Source organism: Xyrauchen texanus, chromosome 20 (assembly GCF_025860055.1).
Source record: "Xyrauchen texanus isolate HMW12.3.18 chromosome 20, RBS_HiC_50CHRs, whole genome shotgun sequence".
Taxonomy (NCBI): Eukaryota; Metazoa; Chordata; class Actinopteri; order Cypriniformes; family Catostomidae; genus Xyrauchen; species Xyrauchen texanus.
In genome coordinates this window covers 33169894-33184867 of record NC_068295.1, presented here as the reverse complement: position 1 = coordinate 33184867, position 14974 = coordinate 33169894, and the positions used below count along the sequence as shown (strand labels likewise).

Here is a 14974-nt window from a genome sequence, read left to right as displayed (position 1 = left end):
AATGACAGTGAGAAGAGGAAATGACAGAAGAAAGACAGAAAGATATAAACCCTAAACTACACCAAGAATATGAGGCCAAATGCATCAGCACGTGAATATATCGGAAAAATATGAAAACCTTTCTGAAATACCCTGTGACATCTGTTAAACATAACTCTTTCCACTAAGTCTCCTCACAGAGAAAGCTTTAAAGAAGCATTCTCTAAAAACGTGCATGTGCCTCAGAGGCAAACACAGTATTTTGGTCTGAAAATAAAATGTCAGCGGAGCCTGCACTTGGTTCTCATTTCAGAGTCGTAGTTTACGTCTTGACAGCGAGCTGAGAGGGTCAGGGAGCACTGCTGAGTAAACAGCGAATGGCCCGGCGGGCTGGTTATCTGGAGCAAACTAGGTGATTTGCACTGTGTCCGCCTGTCCGTAGCGCTGCACCAAACATCCGAGCATGATCCCACAACAATTTGTGGTCAGAGAGGAAAAGCTCTCAGGTTTCCAACACTCTCCCTAATTAGCTCTCTCATGTGAAACTCTATCAGGAAGACATCTTTGATGACCCAGCCATCCATCAAATTGTGGACCAACTTTAATTTCTCTGCTTGAATGCCTGCTTTATCATGGGGTGGAGGGGTATTTGTTTTAGCACTTTTTTCAGTTACCTATGCAAAGTGAAAGAGGGGTGATGTACAAGGCTGCTGTGGATTATTTTCAGGTCGTGGAAAAGAGAAGGACTCCTAAACTTTGCCCCAGTGGTTTATGGTTACTAAAAGAATCTTGAAAAAATCTGTGCAATTGGGCAACTGAAGATCTAAAGATATACCTTTTAAATGGCTTGCATTACAAGCATTTGGCAGCTAGGAATGGGAAGCATACAAAGAGTCCATATATAATCAGCCAAAGCAGGAGCAAATTCCCCCTAAAAATCATCCAGAGCAAACGGAATAATATTTAAGGATTTAACTTACTAATGAACTATACAATCTTAACAGATTTAATTTTGCTCTGCAAATAATCCTTTCAGTTCAAATAATACATCATCACAAGTTAGCAGTTCTTGCAAAGTTCAACCAATCAATCATTGATTCGGCTGATTTTATCCTTATTCGCTTGGCTATTCCCATGTAACTGCATAAAATCAAACAGAATTTATTTGGGTTTTGGGACAAGAGCGTTAAGGCTGCCAGTTTTTGGGCTAGCTCATTCATCTAGAGAGGGTTGTTTTAATATCTAATGAAGTTTTTCACCCGAAATGTGTTGTTCAGTCATAACTGCCTCTAGCTGGAAGGCAAAAGATAACCGCACTTAAAAATAGGGGATGTAAAGTAAACCCCCAAACAGTTAGTCTATGTAAATATGAGGGAAGCCCAATGATTATTCTGGATGGAGATTTGGCAGGTTGTTCCAAGGCCACATATTGTCTGGTTCTCCACTTGTGGGCTTGGTGGTCACCTCACTATTTATTTTATCCTACAAGTTCTCAATAACTCCAGTGGCAGATCAGTGTTTTGTTGGGATGTGGGGGTAACCATCTTGTAGAAGTTGAACTGCTCTTCTGCGATGGTGAAGGATGAGAACCATGTTTCTCCTCACGTTGCATGTTCTGCCTCAGACATTAAATATCATTCTGGTTTGATGAAGGGAGCCCGCAGAACTGCTGGCTTGTACAAACATCGAGAGCAGCTGCCAAATGGGACTGGTTTAAGAACAGCCTAAACCACAAATGCCACAACAGGAACTAAAGTTCAATGTACCAAATCCAGTATATAGTGCTCAATCATATGGAATCACAGGCACAATTTATGTAGAAAAATACATACAGGAGCAGACATTGAAGGTACACAGCTAGGATTTTGAAAACCAAATGGGATTTTGGGTAGCTTCGCAGACTGTTTGGATCCGAGCTATAGTGGTAGGGTTTCTTGAGCAGCTCTATTCCAAACATCTCTTTGTCTAGAATGGGGAGTCTTAAATTAAACAGCTCCAACTTCAGAGCAGTTTTTACAGATCTACTGCTGCAAGAATAAACACAGGTAATCCAAGCATTGTGGGAAATGTTTTCCGAATGTAACGGAAAGGCCTTTCAAACTAAAGCCTAAAGCCTTCCTGAGATAAATCACGATACCTGTTCACATTGTTCACCCCCCACACCCACATCAACACAACCACCTCCAGCGACAGAGATACTCAGTTCAGCACATGCAGGCCGATGTCCTGCACTTACCTTCTCCCCCGAGTTTCCCTTTAAGCCCTGGTCAGTCACAGCAGACACAGTCACATGCACAGTGAGAAGGAGAGAGACAGAGAGAGGAACCAGTGTTAGAGATGCTCAGAGAGGACACTGGCATGCAGCAGCCTGAGACGGGTTGTTTGGTGGCTGGGGTACGAGAGACACTGAGGTACTGGAGCATTTTTGGGTAGGGGAGCATAAATGTGGGGATGTTTTTGAAGGGTGGGTCGGGGTCCTTACTGAAATGGGGGTGAAAAACCCCTCTAAAACCAGCCAACAGATGAACCTGACCAGGCTGAGAGAACAGCTAAGACCAGCAAACCACTAGGAATGTCAATGTATATCTATTATTGATTGTCAAGTTATTTTATTGCTACATTTTTGAGGCATCGATATATTAACATTGGCTGACAATTAAATTAGAAGCATAATTTGTGTGCTTTCATTTCACTGCCAGTTGCATTTCATTCAATGTAGTCTGATGTAATAGCTTTGGGAGAACACAAGGGGGGTGACATAACATTTACTGAAGCCGGTCGCGGAGCAGATGTCACAGACAGATAACGAGCTGATGGCAGTCCAAAGTTACAGAGGTTTTTGTACGTCTTCAAGAATGAACAATGTGACGTTGATGAGTTTTCAGGTTAGTGAATGAAACTTTGAAGCATTGAATAGATATTTAATTGAAGTTGACAAACCACCTAAAGACACACTTGTAACTGAAAATACATTGTGTAGGCTCTATAAAATATATTCCTACACAATATATCATCCAGTACTGACTAGTCATTAGAGTAAATAATCTATGTCCTTTGATAATGATTTGGGTTGAATTTAATGGAAAACTATGTGAGTTGAGTTCTGGTACAGCCTAATTTTTAACAGCCTCCGGAGACAGCGAGCCAGTGGTGTGTGAATACGTACCTTTATAGAAAATAATTGTTTTTAATTTTAAAACGCTCCATGTCGTCCGCTGGACACGTCCGTTGTGTGGCCCACTTTAAATTAACCCTGCAGCTCACATTTTACGAAAGTTGTGTTGAGAAATATTTTTGAAAAGACAAAGACTATTGTGCAATGAGCAGCCCTATATATATATATATATATGGAAAAATGTACTATTATGCATCAATAATCATCGGGAAAATCTTCAGATTATCGATATGTGAAAACGGCATTGATCCCAAGCCTACAAACCACCTTAGGCTAGTTTTAGGAGTTTTTATTTTCAACATGAAAACTAACCTACGCTTATTTGCTAGTCTTAGCTGGATAAAGCTGGTCTGCAAAACTGGCCAAGCTCGTTTAAGCTGGTCTCCCAGCCTGACAAGCTGAAAAGTGTCCAAACCCCCTTTAAAACCAGCAAGCAGACCAGCCCGACAAGGCTGGGAAACCAGCTAAGGGTAGCCAACCACTTTATACTGGTTTTAGGTGTTTTTTCAACATCTAAATTAACCTAAACTTGTTTTCTGGTCTCAGCTGGTTTAGGCTGGTCTAGCTGGTCTGCCATACTGGCAAAGCTGGTTTAATCTGGTTTTCCAGCCTGACCAGCTGAAAATTACCCAAACCCCCTCTAAAACTATCAAACAGATCAGCCTGACATGGCTGGGAAACTAGCTAAGACCAGCAAACCAATCAGTTTTTTTTTCAACATCTAAGCTAGCCTAAACTTGTTTGCTAGTCTCAGCTGGTTTAGGCTGGTCTCCCAGCCTGAACATCTGAAAAGTACACAAAACCCCTCTTAAAACAGAAAACAGACCAGCCTGACTGGGAGAAAAGCTAATACCAGCAAACCAGCTTAGGCTGGTTTAAGATGTGTTTGTTTTTTATCCACTTTTCAAGTGGTCTGGCTGGGAGACCATTTTTAACCAGCTAAAACCTGCTTGTCCAGACTGGTAAATCCTCAAGAAAAGTCTAAACCAGCAAACCATTGAATTTTTCAGCAGGGTCATGGGTATTGGAGGCTACGGGTGCCTGGAAGCACTGATGTGTTACACTGTTGGCCTGATTTGAGTAATGGATGGTAGATGAGGGGGCGGCTAACTTTTCTCACAGACAGAATGGTCAGTGGAGGAGGTTTAAGGGGGAAGGATAAGTCAAAAGGGTGAAAAAACACTTCCTGTGAGAATCTACAGAAGCACAAAGTAGCTTTAGCTGGGTAAATTATGGGATGCTATGCTTGTGGCTCACAGTTCAACTTAAACGCTCCTGAAACCTACTTTTATGCAGGGATTATTTTTCGAGAGAAAGCATTAGGGTTGAGTTTAGAGTATTTCAACCCTACAAGGGTCAGAAGTCTGGAATGTCCCATTTGAGGACACTAATGTTTTATCAGTTTAAATGATAAAAGTAGCTGGTTTGCTCCAGTGGGATATCTACACGACTTCTAAATAAATGAACAAAAAGCAGCATACTGGATTTAGATCAACCTTGATTTCTTTTTTAACATATGATGCATTGCACTAATATGACAAAAAAATGGCTAGATTTACAATACACAAATCTTATGAATGACGAGGTAAAACAGAACTTGCAACTGGACTAAGATTTGTCTCTGCTTTTCAAATCTTTTTCTCTCATCTTGAATTTGTTCATATATTGTCCCTCTATGGTTGCTTGATATATATATCCCATGTTTTTCTTCCAAGATCACCTCTAAGTTTGGCTGCGTATTTTAGCTTCTCAGCGTGCAAAGTGTAACTGATAAGAAAAAGTGCTTCGTTGCGGCTTATTTTCTATTTAAAGTTGAACAAGTACACCATTTTTCAACTGACTGCACAGCCAAAACAAATTCACTATGAGGAATAAGGAGAGAGTGTTTTCTCATAATGTGTAGCCAAAAAGGACAAGTATAGCCTTGTTCAAGTGATGTACAGTTGAAGTCAGAAGTTTACATACACCTTAGCCAAATACATTTAAACTCAGTTTTTCACAATTCATCATAGAAAACATTCTCTGTCTTAGGTCAGTTAGGATCACTACTTTATTTTAAGAATGTGAAATGTCATAATAATAGTAGAGAGAATTATTTATTTCAGCTTTTATTTCTTTCATAACATTCCCAGTGGGTCAGAAGATTACATACACTTTGTTAGTATTTGGTAGCATTGCCTTTAAATTGTTTAACATGGGTCAAACGTTTTGGGTAGCCTTCCACAATTTGTTGGAATTTTGGCCCATTCCTCCAGACAGAACTGGTGTAACTGAGTCAGGTTTGTAGGCCTTCTTGCTCACACATGCTTTTTCAGTTCTGCCCACCAATTTTCTATTGGATTGTGGTCAGGGCTTTGTGGTAGACATTCCAATACCTAGACTTTGTCCTTATATTGCCACAACTTTGGAGGTATGCTTGGGGCCATTGTCCATTCAAAAGACCCATTTGCAACCAAGCTTTAACTTCCTGGCTGATGTCATGAGATGTTGCTTCAAAATATCCACATAATGTTCCTTCCTTATGATGCCATCTATTTTGTGAAGTGCAACCCTATCCCTACTGCAGCAAAGTACCCCCACAACATGATGCTGCCACCCCCATACTTCAAGTTTGGGATGGTGTTCTTCAGCTTGCAAGCCTCGCCCTTTTCCCTCCAAACACAACAATGGTCATTATGGCCAAACAGTACAACTTTTGTTTTATCAGACCAGAGCACAATTCTCCAAAAAGTAAGATCTTTGTCCCCATGTGCACTTGCAAACTGTTGTCTGGCTTTTTTATGGCAGTTTTGAAGCTGAGCAGCCTTTCAGGTTATGTCGATATAGAACTAATTTTACTGTGGATATAGATACTTGTCTACATGTTTCCTCCAGTATCTTCACAAGGTCCTTTGCCTTTTTCTGGGATTGATTTGCACTTTTTGCACCAAACCACATTCATCTCTAGGAGACTGAGTCTCCTTGCTGAGTGGTATGAGGGCTGTGTGGTCCCATGGTTTTTATACTTGCGTACTATTGTTTGTAGAGATGAACGTGGTACCTTCAGACGTTTGGAAATTGCTCCAAAGAATGAACCAGACTTGTGGAGGTCCGCAATTTTTTTTTTCTTGACTGATTTCTTTTGATTTTCCCTTGATGTCAAGCAAAGAGGCACTGAGTTTGAAGGTAGGCCTTAAAATAAACCCACAGGTACACCTCAAATTCAGTACAACTCCAATCAGAAGCTAACTGGCTAATTGTCAAAAGTCTTGAGATCATTTTCTGGAATTTTTAAAGCTGCTTAAAGGCACAGATAACTTAGTGTATGTAAACTTCTGACCCACTGGAATTGTGATATAAACAATTAAAAGTGAAACAATCTGTCTGTAATCAATTGTTGGAAAAATTACTTGTGTCATTGTGTCAAAGTTGATGTCCTAAATGACTTGCCAAATCTATAGTTATTAATATATTATATTAACTACATATATATTAAATCTGTGGAGTTGTTAAAACAATTAGTTTCAATGTTCAAAGTCTATGTAAACTTCTGACTTCAACTGTATGAATTTTGGTAGACTTAACTGGTGTGTCTAAGTAAAGGTGTAACCTTGTTTTTCAGTAATGGCTAGAAAGGTTTAGCTATACTGTAAACGATGTCAATGGCATGTCACTAAACATCAATGTTTTATTAAAAGTCACAGCAATATACTACTGTCAAGCAGGTTGGGCTTAGTGTACATTCTCAAATAACTCACCATTCTTCCAGGAATACCCATTGATCCTTTGTCTCCCTAGTAATCAATGCAAAATCAAGAGGAAAATCAGGAACAATGAATATGACAGATTGGATATCCACAATCTAGAGGCACTACCACAAACTTAACTTTACAAGCTTGACTAATTTTCAATTGTCCCTTAATGCTCTTGTCATTAACTTGTCACATGTTAATATTGAATGGCCACTAGTGGACAAATGTTAGTATCTCTTTATTCTCTATATTTTCATAATGGTGGGTTGAATGCTGATGATGCTTTAAAGGCTAAAGGTCAACTACACAAGACTTAGAAGAAGAGTGCGTAGAGGTGGTCAGACAGCAAGCTTCATCATTCAGATATTTATTGGAATTTGGTCATATTCTGATTGTTTATGAGTCATGTAAACACAATAACATGATTGCCATAACCAGATCAGAGAAACTGAACATGTATGTATACACTAACGGTCAAAAGTATTGAAACACTCATTCTTTATCATTTTGTTTTTTCCTCCACATTTTAGAATAATAGTTCATCAAAACTATGGAATAACATAAATGGAAATATTGGAATTATGTTGTGACTAAACAAAATCCTAAATAAATCAAAACTGTGTTATATTTTAGCAAGTAGTCACCCTTTCTCTAGAATTTGCACACATGTACTCTTGACATTTTCTCAACCAACTTCTTGAGGAATCGCCCTGGGATGCTTTTTAAACAGTATTGAAGGAGTTCCCATCTATGTTGGGCACTTATTGGCTGGTTTTCTTTCTTATTTGGTCCAGGTCATCAATTTCAAAAACTTTTAATTAAATTTTAGTTTTATAATGAAATAAATGTATATGGTGGCACAATTATATTTTTGTCTACAAAACTAATTTCAAACATTTAAGCATACGCCTTCAGATCAGAAGATTTTTAAGATGAGAAACATTTCAGCCAAGTGTTTCAAAACTTTTGTCCGGTAGTGTATCTGAACATCCAACAAGGTTATTCTAGGTGATATTAGATACAGACAGTCAAAATCAATTAAAGAAAAACAAGAGCATAGTTTTACAGAAGAGAATACTAGGAAAATAATGTCTTAGATTATTCTGAATAGGAAATCTATGCAATATATGCAACGCCGATGTATACAGCAATAATCCTATAGATGTGGAACATGTAAACACTTTTTTCATTATAAAGGTTTAACCTAAGGACCTTAATTGGAAAATGATCTAAAGGTGGCCAGCGATTATAAAGATCCCAATAAAAGCATCAGGTTAATGCAGTTCATTTCCTTATTCGGCCCATTTCACAATCTTTGCACAAGATGATGTTTGCTAGCTGACCACAAAAAAAAAGATGAAGTGTCTGAAAAAGACAGCAGTGTGGGAAAGTATGTCCTGTTGGAAGTGATAGCAATTGAGAATCAATTATGGTAAATGTTTGTATAGTAATCTGAGATCTTGATATAATAAATGGTCACAAGGATTCACCATTTACAGTGCTGGAACAAGACATTTCATTGTGCATTTCCAAACATTTTATGCTATTTAACATGCTCATAAACTCCTGCCATGCTAAAGTGACTTACTACACAACGCTGTCAATTCCTACAGCTGTTTTTATTTGCATTCCTAACGTGGCAGGTCAGTGTATTAGAGGGACTGGGAGCGTTGACAGCTCACTGACGACTCACTCAAGTAACACGTAATGGAAAAGTGGGGTTGACGATGGGGCTGCTTGGCCAAACCCCCATAACGCCTCATAAGTCAACGGGACATTTGCTAAAACATTGAATGTGCTCATGGACTGTTGACTTGCAGGTGCCTGGTTGTTTAACTAAGCTTTCAAGCTGTTAGACCTTACTGTTAGGGCTGTGTTAAGACAATGGATAGTATATTAGAACATTTAACTTGACCTTTAGAGTTAATTCATTGACTACTGCAGAATGTCCCAAGAGGAATGTTTCTTGAGCGAATTTTCTTGGCCCTGTCCAAGGTGCTGATTTGAGACTAACTTAACTCTGCTTTATGCCATTAATTTGAGTTACCGCAATATGCCTTTTTAGAAAATATATTTTAAGTATGACAGTTGAATGGTATCAATGTGTTATTAGACATTACCTGAATATCCATATTGGAGTAAATGTTTGTAAAGATGAAATGTTTCTTCCTTCACTGTTAGTTTGATGCATTAAAGAAAAGATCACAAAGGTCTTACTGTTTGATTCTCTAAAAAATATAAAATGTGTCCAAATGTCCATTGCAGAGTATTTATAGGTCTCTAAAAACATGCATTAGATATGCTCTAAGGTGGTTTTACAGGGGTATGTCCTACTACCAATTTTCAATGGGGATATTGTGATAAAGAGCAAAACAAGCACACTTTTCTAAACCAATTCGGAAATAATGAAAAATAATTTAGAGAAGTACATATGAAGTACTCTGACGAAACCCTTTTTTCTGACTTATCCAAATAAACCCTAAAAAGCATCTGACAAAAATGAGATCCATTAAATAGCCATATGTACTGTATGTGTGAATATGTGAAATAGCTTAAATATACAAACCACATGCATCCCTTCAAAAGTAAATAAGTTCAAAAGTAGTGTACATGCCAATATCAATATTTATAAAGAACTAATCTAATAGACACAGTTTGCTTAATTGCAGAATTTTAACATTTACCGCCCATTTCCTCTCTACCCTTTCAATCTTAAGACAAAACAACGTTTATTGAATTTTCATTTCCTGAAAATACAATCAATCAAAAATGTTGGCATGGATCACATTCACACTCTGACCATACCTATCAACAATTCAAATGAAAATAATGCAAATGAACTGTTTCTTCCGTTTCTCCATCTTTTTAGATTTTATGGCAAAGTTTCACAAGGAGAGCTGTCATGAGTGATGATGGTTTTCAGGTTATAATTGGCAGGTAGAGTAGAGTTCACATTTAAGATGGGATTCTCTAACATGCCATAATGAAAAACAGATGTGTTTGAGTATTAGTGTGTAATATTAGAATAACAGAAATTCAGAAGAGTAGATCCAGGCAGACACCAAAGGGCCTGAGAGAATATGACTAAATACAAAACACAATGTGCTAACTTGCTTTTACACATATCTACTATAGCATATCTACTTTTGGTGAATACACAATGGTCCCAAACAAGTTTTTGAACACTGGTGCTACACTTATAATTGTATGTATGTCACTGCATTAGATATCAAACCAAGTGTCATTAATTTTAAAGGTGCTCTCAGTAAAAGTGTGTCGAAGTGGCTTACATTGGCTCACACTAGCTGCTATTCCACCATCGGGCCGAACAAATTCTCATCGCAAAACTGAAACATTGTGTGCCGATCTGGGCCAGCTGGCAAGGTTATGGTTTAATTTTTCCATTGTGGTGCGGTGAATTTGGGAGACTGTACGCAACAGATCCATCTGTTGGAGACGGCATGAGAGGTAAACATTGGAGCGAGTATGATTGCATATTCCAGTTGTTAGGACTGCTTTTTTTCCCTAGTTTTACTCTGCTAACAAACAACAAAGACATGGACCATGTTGCAAAAAGTAGAGTAAAGAGAAAAAGCGAGAGGTTTACCATCATTTGCAGAGGGCTTATGTTTGCCACTGGACACGAACAAGCAGAAAGTTAAAAGTTCCCAGACTAGCTAAATAGGATATTTATTGACAAAATATGATATTAAGTATTATATGAAAATAGTAAATGAGAATATATTGATGTATTTTGAGTTTAAATGAGCCAGTCATCTACTTCCCTGACGGAACAGGCGTTTCGAAAAATAAATGTAGGGTACAATACTAGTTAAGCCATCATAAAAAACCATGACGATACACTAAATGAGTCGCCAGGTACTAAAGCCATCCTACCAGCATGGTTGAGAATGGTTGAGTACGGTTAGCTAACCATGGTGAGAATTTCGTGCCAAGAACGGTTTATAATCGAGCCATGCCAAACAGTGCTCAAGTGGAAATGCTACTGTCAGGGGCACCGCACCAAATTTTGGGCCCCGGGCACAGAACTATTTATGGGACCCCTGATCAAATTGAGTTTGCGGAGGGAATATTATCTAGTGTAAACATTTTCGATGGCTATTTAACAGTGCTAATTAATACAATTTTATGTTCAAATGCAAATATTATTTGGATCTAGTAATACAATATTTTATTGATTTATTTTTTTGTATTTTTAACCTTTTCTCCCAATTTGGAATGCCCAATTCCCACTACTTAGTAGGTCCTCGTGGTAGCGCGATTACTCACCTCAATTGGAGGTGAGAGGACAAGTCTCAGTTCCCTCTGCTTCTGAGACAGTCAATCCACGCATATCATCACGTGGCTCACTGTGCATGACACCGCAGAGACTCACAGCATGTGAAGGCTCATGCTACTCTCCACAATCCACGCACAACTTACGACGTGCCCCATTGAGAGTGAGAACCACTACTCTTGAAGCCGAGGAGGTTATCCAATGTGACTCTACCCTCCCTAGCAACCGGGCCAATTTGGTTGCTTAGAAGACCTGGCTGGATTCACTTAGCACACCCTGGATTCGAACTCGTGACTCCAGGGGTGGTAGACAGCGTCAATACTTGCTGAACTACCAAGACCCCATGCAGCACACTGCCAATCATGCCAGGTGGAAAGGTAAACAATTTGTAACCACTGCAAACATGTCTGATAAGAATGCTTGATAAAATGAATTTACATTCCATCAATAAATGTCTTTAAAAATGTATTTATTATTTTGTATATATATATATATATCTGTTACATGTTTATAGTTTACATGCATACATTGTTCTATTTACAATTATTTACATTGATACTCAGAACACATGCTAAATCAGGACTGTCTCTTTAAATAGACAATGGCATCTGAGCACAAGGACAAGGGATTTTTTTTCCCTCACATATTCTTTTGGTGGCTAAATGTGAGGAAAATATCACATGTATCTCATGGTGTTCTGGAAAAAATAACATTTAGGCATCACAGATGAACATCTAATGGTAAATTTTGCACTGAAGTAAAATATGTTTATACAGTAGATGCGTGAGTAGTGGCAGATGTTGACCGTTTGATCTGAATTGGCACGTCTCTTTATTAAGCAAGCATCTGATTGTTGTTCACTGTTTAATGAAAAGCACCTGGCGAATATTTCCGTTTTATTTTCTCACAAAAAGCATTTATTTCTCTCTCATTTAGCATGTGCCAAGTGTTAATTTTGGACCATTTTTACATGAATATCAAACAAATATTAACCTATAGCTATTTTGACATGTATGGCTTACTCTTTATCTGTTAAAAAAAACTCTGCTACCTGCTGCTCTACCTCCTGCACTTTCCCCGCACTTTTTTTTTAATGTCCGATTTTGGATTCATTTCTGTACATACATTAACAGAGTAAGCAAATGACATCATGACGTGTACTCAGTTTGGACCATGCACCACTGTTATCGAGGTGGGTGGGGGTCACTGTCATGGGAGGAGACTATTATAGGGGCAGATTATAGGGGAACTCCCCATTTTTACAAGTGGAACACAGAGTCTTGCGATGTTTTATTAAAATCAATAGCATAGTATTACTATATATATAAAAAATTATAATATGATGGAATATCAATGGAGGCTTTCTGTGTGCCACCTTCCAGTGAGGGCCCCTGTTACTCAGGTCCATCATTACCTATGGTCCGGCGCACACGGCTACTGTAACCCTTCCGTAACATGCTCAGAACCGTTTGGCCTAATGGTGGAAAAGTGGCTACTGACATCTAGTGGCCCGGATGCTTCATCATTCAAACACAGACGTTTTCAGTTACCAATGCCACTGTAGAAATTTGTTATGCACAGTACACCAGGATTAATCAAATCCACTAATGTAAGTGTCCAATAACAGTGCAGTTACATAAATTAATTAAGCGAGCAGTATTCAGCTGGTCATGTGATCATAACATGGCTGCCCCATGTAGAATAAAAGAGCTTTATATGAGGTTTGGTCATGATATATATATATATATATATATATATATATATATATATATATATATATATATATATATATATATATAATGTTTCAAAATTACTATTAATTTCTTTAGAAGTAAAACTTCTTAGAAATTAGCTTTCTGGTTGTGAAAATGTGTGGAACACCTGTGGTTACTCTACTAGGACATATTCTGCAATGGAATCCACATTTTTTTAAGTGTGGCTCAAATACTTTTCAGGACCATATTTAAATTTAAATTTGAAGAACATAACCTAAAAGTACTCTCAATATATTGGTTGTATATCTTCACTCTGTTAAGAGGATGTCTCAGTGTGTCCTCATACAGTAGACGTATTTATGACATGCTATTAAAGAATAGCTACTATGTGCAAGATCAAAGATATTGTCATATTAATATGTTGTGTTGTGATAATACATAGTAGTTTCCATATTTAAGTTTTCTGTTTGAATTGTTAAAATACAGTTTCTTAAAAATAAGACACTAGAGACAGTTAAAGTGCAAGAAAACTGAACAGTGAGACAGACTGACAGACAAAGGGACATGTTATGGGACAGTTACCGGAAAGCCAGCTCGTCCAGGTGGACCCTGAAAAAGGGGTGAGAGAAATGGGTACAGAATAAAGAAAGAATCAGTCAACTTTACTGTTTAAGAAGAATCCACTACCCTGCCAAGCCATAATAAAATTCACTTGAAAAGTCTGCTTTTAGAATTGATTAATTTCATTAATGCAAATGATAATATTGTCTACAATTTTATTGAGGAAATGGGATCTAACTTTAAATTTCATTGTGGCAAGGCTCAAAAGGTAGCAGCGGGCAAACACTCAAAAGAAGCATTCCACAAATGCAAACACCATCAAATGCTTTTACAACAGAATTCCCTTTGGGCCCCTGAAAATCGTTTTTTTTTAATAACATGACATGCTTCTTTAATTTGATGGCTTTCAATTTGTAAACTGAATTCAGTTAAATACTTAGGTTACTTATTGTAAATGATACTGGGGTAGCATCATTTCAGTGAATTTAATCTTAAGCATTTAGTGCCATTAACAAATAAAAGTAGGTTAAAATGTCTGAATTAAAAAAAAAGATGCTAATTTAGAGGCCCATGCATGCACAAAACATACAGTTTCACAGATGAAGGTGATGGTCGAGAATCCACTATTGTCCTGTCTTAGAACATCACATGCTTGACTTCAGAGCCTTTTTGAGGACCCTGCTCTGGTTTAAAATGAATCAAATCATAGTAACCTAATCAAAATTCAGTTCCTAGATGGTTCTCTCTTCCATTGTGAGAAAACTGTTATAATTCATTGTGAAGGTTTATAAGGCTCTGCTCTTAATGGTTAAAACCTGACAGCTGCTTGATCATTTAAAGAAGACCACCGTGACTCTCTTCATTATCTCATGATGTTGTTAATTTCATGTGTCTGTGGAAGTGCATACAAGTGTGTGTTTGTTGGCTTTCCTCTTGGCCTAGAATGTGGAGAGGGGAGCCATTAATGAAGCTTCAGCCCAGGGAAGGAAACTACTGCAGATGGACAAAAGCATCCCTGGTACAATATTTTGTCAGTGCTCTTTAATGTGACCATACAACATTCAAATGTCAAAAAAAAGAGAGCTAAATGTTAGACCTAATGACATAATTTGAAGAAAGCAATATTTTCTGTCCTGACATTTTTCATATTGAAAAAGGAAGTTGGGGCGGGATCTATCGAAGGGATTGTTTTTTTTTTACCTTTTATCCTAGGAGAAGAGGACATTCTCTTTCTGGAGAGTATATTATTGAGAAAAATAGAAAAATGGTATATATCCCTGAAGCAAGATGAGTTTATTGGTCCATTTTCCTGGTATAGACAGACATAATTAATTGCATCATGCATATATCTGCTGTACCATATACAGTGAGGTCTAAGAGTCCATTTGTGAAAATGTTTTTATTTTGGTTTTTTCTCATTTATTATAATTTTTTTATATTACAAATTGTATTATCAGCAAGACAATTAACCCGTTAAGCTCTGAAGGAGTTTTTAAAGATTTCCTGTTTCAGTAGC

The 14974-nt window shown here is 37.7% G+C and overlaps 1 protein-coding gene across 1 annotated transcript in view; it reads right to left on the bottom strand.

Annotated features, from left to right (window-relative positions):
- The window catches only part of LOC127660696 (collagen alpha-1(XIII) chain-like), a 72166-nt gene extending 58666 nt beyond the window's left edge, over positions 1-13500 (bottom strand). Inside the window, exons 1-3 of the mRNA XM_052151066.1 lie at positions 13480-13500; positions 6892-6927; positions 2216-2242 (exon numbers count right to left, since the gene is read on the bottom strand). Coding sequence (XP_052007026.1) covers positions 2216-2242; positions 6892-6912 — 48 coding nt within the window. The 5' untranslated portion in view covers positions 6913-6927; positions 13480-13500. The remainder of the gene's footprint in view (positions 1-2215; positions 2243-6891; positions 6928-13479) is intronic.
- Between the last annotated feature and the right edge of the window lie 1474 nt (positions 13501-14974).